Source organism: Nansenia antarctica (genome assembly GCF_963989245.1).
Source record: "Nansenia antarctica genome assembly, chromosome: 7".
In the NCBI taxonomy this organism is placed as follows: Eukaryota; Metazoa; Chordata; class Actinopteri; order Argentiniformes; family Microstomatidae; genus Nansenia; species Nansenia antarctica.
This window is the reverse complement of record NC_137677.1, coordinates 645,121-653,097: the sequence shown is the minus strand read 5'-3', so window position 1 is coordinate 653,097 and position 7,977 is coordinate 645,121. Positions and strand designations below refer to the sequence as shown.

Genomic DNA, 7,977 nt, shown 5'->3' with positions numbered 1-7,977 from the left:
TAGAACACTCCTGGCCCCTCCCCTAGAACCCCCCTGGCCCCTCCCCTAGAACACTCCTGGCCCCTCCCCTAGAACACCCCTGGCCCCTCCCCTAGAACACTCCTGGCCCCTCCCCTAGAACACCCCTGGCCCCTCCCCTAGAACACCCCTGGCCCCTCCCCTAGAACACCCCTGGCCCCTCCCCTAGAACACTCCTGGCCCCTCCCCTAGAACACTCCTGGCCCCTCCCCTAGAACACTCCTGGCCCCTCCCCTAGAACACCCCTGGCCCCTCCCCTAGAACACTCCTGGCCCCTCCCCTAGAACACTCCTGGCCCCTCCCCTAGAACACCCCTGGCCCCTCCCCTAGAACACTCCTGGCCCCTCCCCTAGAACACCCCTGGCCCCTCCCCTAGAACACCCCTGGCCCCTCCCCTAGAACACCCCTGGCCCCTCCCCTCCCCTAGAACACCCCTGGCCCCTCCCTCTAGAACACTCCTGGCTCCTCCCCTAGAACACTCCTGGCCCCTCCCCTAGAACACCCCTGGCCCCTCCCCTAGAACACTCCTGGCTCCTCCCCTAGAACACTCCTGGCCCCTCCCCTAGAACACCCCAGGCCCCTCCCTAGAACACCCCAGGCCCCTCCCTAGAACACTCCTGGCCCCTCCCCTAGAACACCCCTGGCCCCTCCCCTGGCCCCTCCCCTAGAACACCCCAGGCCCCTCCCCTAGAACACTCCTGGCCCCTCCCCTAGAACACCCCTGGCCCCTCCCCTAGAACACCCCAGGCCCCTCCCCTAGAACACTCCTGGCCCCTCCCCTAGAACACCCCTGGCCCCTCCCCTAGAACACCCCTGGCCCCTCCCCTAGAACACCCCTGGCCCCTCCCCTAGAACACTCCTGGCCCCTCCCCTAGAACACCCCTGGCCCCTCCCCTGGCCCCTCCCCTAGAACACCCCAGGCCCCTCCCCTAGAACACCCCAGGCCCCTCCCCTAGAACACTCCTGGCCCCTCCCCTAGAACACCCCTGGCCCCTCCCCTAGAACACCCCTGGCCCCTCCCCTAGAACACCCCTGGCCCCTCCCCTAGAACACTCCTGGGTCATAACAACATGTTTGTATACAAACCAAGTATCGGGTAGGACAAAGACTAACTACACTCTAGTAATTACAACCATTTGGAAGCTTTTAGAAAGCTTGAATGTGTACGATTTAGACTTTAGTAGACAAGCTACTAAATCAGGCAAACCGTTTGGAAGTTGGAACTGGTTTTCACAACATCCTGTGACGGTGAGTGATCAAGTGTTACAAGAACTATCAAACCAATTAACATACAGGTTGGTATGACATGAAGATGCTATCTATCCTGCCTCAGAGGGTGATAGATCAAAGGGTAGCACATTAAAACAGCTGATGGAGACCTCAGTTCTTGGTTCACACCACACAGCTGCACCCAGAGTGTGGACCTGCTCTGCTGCCTGATATACAAGTCAACACACAAGTTGTCACTGTCCCTTTTATGTTCTTTAATGTTACATAGAGGACCTTTAAAGGGGGATGACAAATAAAGCAGATCAGATGCTGCAGATATGTGTTCCCCGAGGCGATGCAAGTTGAGGGAGCGCTGGGTATTCAGGAGAAGCGTGTAAAGGCTAAAGCTACAGGGAAAGCCTCAGAGCGCAGGCCAAGCGTGGGCTCTGCCTGCGTGCATGGTGCATACCACAGTCAATCAAAGCGCTGTGTAGCTCCAGGACATTGATTAGCCTCCATGTTGAGATTGCAGCCGACCTGCTGCCAAACAATCACAGCCTGCATGGAAAACTGTCTCTGACAGTGTGAGAGAGGAGAGAAGAGAGCAGCTGGCACCGGGACTGACAAGCCACAACAAGGGCCTCCGCAACCAGCCTCTTCACTCTGCTAACCACAGTAGTTTCACGACCAATGTACAACACGAGTGTTTGCGTTCTGCGTGACTAAACTAAAGGTGAGGGAGGGGAACTCCCAGCACCCCTCACCCCTTCCTCACCTGGCAGTGATGAGGACATTCATCTGCTTTACTTAGCTCGGTCTTTCAGTTTCTCTGGCGTATTTTCACACCTTTCAAATATCAACCAAAAATAAACAAATATTCTATTTATAAAGCCGAGCTAATTACGTTTTATTTATAGCCCCCGAGATTCTTAAATAAGTCAAGCAGGGGGAGATCATTAGACGCAGCAGCAGAAAGAGGGCAGTGTTGTTATCACACACGGCTGCTTTGTACAGCAGGAAAAATTTGCTTTTTCTTCAGGGGCCTCGAGGGAAGAGGAGGCCACTGACCTTGTCGTCCAACTTCCAACCCCACCCCTCCCCCACACACACACGCACACACACACACACACACACACAATAAAGACACACACACACACAAACACACACACACACAATAAAGACACACACACACACACACAAACACACACACACAATAAACACACACACAATAACCACACACACACACACACATACACACACACACACACACACACACACACAATAAACACACACACACACACAATAAACACACACACACACACACACAATAAACACACACACACAATAAACACACACACACACACACACAATAAACACACACACACACACACAATAAACACACACACACACACACACAATAAACACACACACACACACACAAACACTCACAATAAACACACACACGCACACACACACGCACACGCACACACACAGCCGGTCTCTCCCAAAACAGGTAAAAATTGTGTACAAATGGAATATTCTTGGTGTTACGGAACGCTTTAAGCCACCAATGTTATCTGCCGTAGCCTGCTGAACCTCATGTCACCTCGTGAGTTTAGAATGATAAGGTTCTATCTCCGTTTAGAATGATAAGGTTCTATCTCCGTTTAGAATGATAAGGTTCTATCTCCGTTTAGAATGATAAGGTTCTATCTCCGTTTAGAATGATAAGGTTCTATCTCCGTTTAGAATGACAAGGTTCTATCTCCGTTTAGGGCAGTTCAGAGATATTGAGCGTCAAAGTTTTTACATTCCATTATGTTCTGTGAGATGGAACCTTTGTATTTTATTAATTACTAACTCAAAAATGTCAACATTTTAAAAATAACACCACACAGGCATTAATAAACACCTAATGGATCAGATTATGTAAAAAACTAAATTTTTACCAAAAATGGAGATAGAACCTTATAATTCTAACGTCCCGATTTGTCTCTGACACGTTTCAGTAGTTACTTCTTTGGCCTAAACGTGGGGGACCCGTCCTGGGAGACAGTTGGGACGTTGCTTATGTACCAGTTCTGGTACTGTGTGTTGTGCATGGCTTCTAACAAGTTCCCATTGTTACTAGGGCAGAACATGGGGGACCAGTAAATGTGGGAGAATAGACAGTTTGCTTGTTGGCCAACTCTGGCTTAAGTTATTATGCCCCACAAAAGTTATTGTAGTTTCTTGGTCCCTTTTGGGATTTGCTAAGACATGCCCAAATCATTAAGCTTGCCATACTTCATGCACAATAAAGTCTTAGCCACACACAGAGAAGGATCTTGTCACTTGGGCTAAGAATGTAGAATCATGGAACCACAGAAACTGGTGTGGCCACACAGAAGTGATCAACTCTGAGATCCATAACTGAAAGCTACAGTTTTATTCTGATTTCCGCAGTTTTACAGCTCGCCACAGTCAAACGTATTAAACCCAGTCAAGATGAGAGGAGGAGATTCACGCGAACGGTCTGTTTGCTTAGAAATAAACAGAGCATTCTGGGAAATCTACTCATCTTGAGATGGAACATACAGATTTGAAGAAATCTAGATCTGAATGAAATTGACAATCAAGTTTTCAGTTATGAATATTCTGTGTTCTACATTATCAGACTTACCCAGTTTAAGTGATCACAGAATTCTAAAGCAAACTCGACAAGATCTGAGTCAATACGTTGAGATAAGTCTAGATTTCATCAGACAGACCATCTGTGTCCTAGACTAACATTAAGAAATGACTATACTGATACAACATAATTTATACATATTGTTTCAAGCAAGCAATCATCTGGTAGCTTCCTCTGGACTCCCTAAAATCTCAATTAATAAGAGACAATTAGACAGGTGTGGCCAATTAAGACACAACACATGTGACACCCCTACACTCATTAAAGCCTGGTACACATATAAGGATTTTCTAAATCTTAACAGATTTTTTATCTGAGAGAGACCCCACATATGAAGATAAAGAATCATGGATTGAACAGTTTTGATCGTATTGTGTGTGGTGTGCGCCGATATTCCCAATACAGCACACCCCATACATAAAGATCTGTCGTTACGACAGTCTAGACTAGAGTCTTGTTCCCCAAGCCAGAAATCTCGCATGATCAAACGTGATCTAACGTAGTACCCTGACTGACCTGTACGAGGCAGCCATGCGCGACAGGGCAAATAAAGTGCAGAAGAACGAAAAGAAGAAGTCAGCTCGCTTCTTGATTGGCTACATTCCATCCACGTCACAATCGGACTCGGGAGCAGGGTTGCCAGATGGGATTGACACTTTCCACATACCACACATCCACATACCAGCCAAGGTCTGTCCTTTACATGACAGAGATACTGTATGACTCAGGAACTGCAGCCAGACTCGGCCCACGTCTAGCCTGTGGAACAGAGTCGTACCTGCGCCACATCTAATCCGGTAGAAAACAGACGTGGGCCAGATTTGGGCCGTCGTTACTCTGCTGACTGGGAGGGGGTCTAACTCTGCTGGAGGGACCACAAGGAAACCCTTCATGGACTTCTTTCACATACACACACACACACACACACACACACATATATATACACACACACACACACACACACACATACACACACACACACACACACACACACACACACACATATACACACACACACATACACACACACACACACACACACACACACACATAAAATACATAATGGACAGTCAGCTAACTCTGCTAATCTGTACACTGTAATGCCCCTTTAGCATTTCAATTAATGTGGAAAAAAGCCAATTTACATTCAGTCGTTTTTTCCAAACGTTTAGCTCCACACAGAGATAAACACACCTAGTTATAGCGCATGTGAGATGTGACACGACCAGTTTTAACATGCTAGCTACTTTACTGCTGTTTGTTGATCAACTCCAGAGGGCTTTCCTCCCTTTTGGAAAGACCGATGCAGCACTGATGTGTGCTGTGGGCAGAATATTCCCTTTCAAAGCGATGTGGCGCTGCTCATTCAAAGCCCCAGTGTGGCTGCTGACTCTCTGATCTCCTGTGGGCCAAACCTGAGACCTACCCACCCATTAAAGAACAGAAACCCAGAGGAGATGTGTTAACCTCTCACATTATTAACTACGTTCGCTCCTCCAGTCTCACCCACTAAGCCACAGAGCAGGATTTAAGATTTAAGAGAAATAATAATTCTGACTCAAAGACGGAGTTTCCTGGAAAGTTGTGTTTGTAATAGCTTATTCGGCTGAAGTGCAGTACTTCAGATATTGATGTATTATATGTATTACTCCAGTGTTAACAGAAGTGATGGATAGATCCACATTCTCCAAAATAACATAAATGTTGATATGGGGTTTCCTATTTAGCACGCAGGGAGTGGAGGGCAGGAAGAAGGTTTCTGTTTAGTCAGAATTATCATGACGAAGGTGATCGTACTGTGGTGGTTGTGTTATTACCTGTGTTATTACCTGTGTTATTACCTGATGTTTAGAAACTGATTGCCTTTGATCTGATTAATACAGAACTGAGAAGCTACATGTTGTTGTCATGGATACGGCTGTGGTGCAGGAGGTAGAGCTGCCGTCTAATGATCGCAAGGTTGGCAGATCGGCGGTTCGAGCCCCGGCTGGCCACATGTCGAAGTGTCCTTGGGCAAGACACTGAACCCCAAATTGCTCCCAGTGAGCGGGCCGGCCGGCGCCTTGCATGGCAGCTTGCCGCCATTGGTGTGTGAATGTGTGAATGAGAGGCCATTGTAAAGCGCTTTGGAAAAAGGCGCTATATAAGTCAGTCCATTTATTTACCATTTGGATACAGGTATGGAGAATTGCGTTGTTGTTTTTAATACCTCGTAAACAACCCTGCCTGAATGTGAGGTGGCCAGTAATAAAGGATGAGATTGACAATAGAGAGTGGTGGTCCTGGTGGTCCTACCCGGTCTGTGAGCGCCGCCTCTTTGACCAGCAGCTGGTCCCGGTCCAGACGGGTCTGACAGAGCTGCTCCCTGAGGACCCGGTTCTCCTCCAGCGTGCTGACGTCAGACGTCTCACCTGAGGGAGGAAGAACATCACCTGTTCTATAGACTCAATTTAAAACGGATTAACAACCAAAAACCCCATCATGACAAAGCCAAAACACTTTTTTAGACATCTTAAAAAGCAAATGTATAAAAAAATATAAAATAATAAATACAGAAATACCTAATTTACACAAGTATTCAGACTCTTTACGATGACACTCTTAGAATTTGCTCAAATGCTAATGTCAACAAGTTAAGTTGAGTCCATCTGAGTGCAAGGATAATAGTTAATGTGATTTCATAGTTAATACCTTTTGTTTTTATAGGGTCTCTGGTTTGCATAGGAATTGATGGCCAAAAAAATCTATTCTAAATTGAGTCTATAACAAAACAAAATGTGGGAAAGTGAAGGGGTCCACTGTAATGTTAAATGATGAACTCCTCCGAGCGCCCCTGTGAGCTGAGAGAGGTGTGGAGCTGAGAGAGGTGGAGGTGCGCCTACCACCAGGCTGCTCTGCCAGGTTCTGGGTGATGATCTGGCGGATGCGGGTGGAGATGGGCGTGGCAGGGGAGTGTTGTCCATCCCCCCGTAGGACCAGGGTCTCCTCCACCCTGCCCTCTGGGTGGACCAGGGACGCCTCCAGCTTCTACAACCACCAATCACATCATCATCTCATCAGCCAGGCACTCCAAATCAATTAACTCAATGCTCTTCATTAAATGTCACTACTTCAAATTGGGTTAGTGGGTGTTGTGATAATAAATATTGTAATAAATATTGATGCAGTTTTAAGTGTAGAGTATATTCATTCAGTGATTTGTCATAATTAAACTTCTAAACACATAGATAGATGTGATATTATATATCTATAGATATAGTAAACACATATTTTTGTGTTACAAAGTGTGTATTACCGATTTACAATGTTGAATGCTCGTTATGTTCTCCTATACTCCACGGAGACATGGTATAACATATAACCTGAGCTCAGCTCAACATCAGTGTAGCCAGTATGAGTCTTTCACGCACCTGAATCACAGCTGCCAGTCCAGGCGATGGTGCGTCTCGATCCCCTTGAGAATGAGAACTCATGATGGGGGAAAGTAATATGTTTCACTTTAGCACCTTTGCCGACTAGATAAAATTGCACAAAAAAATGCATAAAACCACGAAGCAACAGGTTATATTCACCGGCAAGTTTTGTCAAACGAAAGAATTACACTTACAAAAACGACGTTTTTCAACAACAAAAAAAGTGAAACGTTGCATGATCTTTTTATTCGTCTGAGCATTGGAGACTGTCTGTCTGTCTGTGTATCTGAACACGGGTGCTGGGCACCCTAAATAACTTTCAGAAGAAAGTTTTGCAAAAGACAACAGAGCGCGAGGCATTAAGTCCCAGGAGCGGTTGCCAGGGGAACCGGACGCTCCCGCGCAGTTGCCATGGAAACAGAATGCTGGCGTGGACGTTTGTTTCCATAGCGCGAGGGACGCGCGGGCCTCCGATGGGCAGAGAAGTTAGTTAGTTAGTCGCTTCTATGGATACAAGTCTGTTAATGATCGATTACCCTAAAGAGAGTACACTGAATATCTAATGCACACCTCAAGGAGAATATAGAGGTGTTATTACAGGTGCAACTAAAAACATTAGAATATCGTGCAAAAGTCCATTCATTTCAGTAATTCAACTTAAAGGGT

At 46.7% G+C, this 7,977-nt stretch overlaps 1 protein-coding gene across 1 annotated transcript in view; it reads right to left on the bottom strand.

Annotated features, from left to right (window-relative positions):
• crocc2 (ciliary rootlet coiled-coil, rootletin family member 2) overlaps positions 1-7,371 on the bottom strand; it is a gene marked incomplete at both ends in the record, with an annotated part of 61,831 nt that extends 54,460 nt beyond the window's left edge. Inside the window, 3 exons of the mRNA XM_080535959.1 lie at positions 6,194-6,309; positions 6,781-6,925; positions 7,309-7,371. Coding sequence (XP_080392085.1) covers positions 6,194-6,309; positions 6,781-6,925; positions 7,309-7,371 — 324 coding nt within the window. The remainder of the gene's footprint in view (positions 1-6,193; positions 6,310-6,780; positions 6,926-7,308) is intronic.
• Between the last annotated feature and the right edge of the window lie 606 nt (positions 7,372-7,977).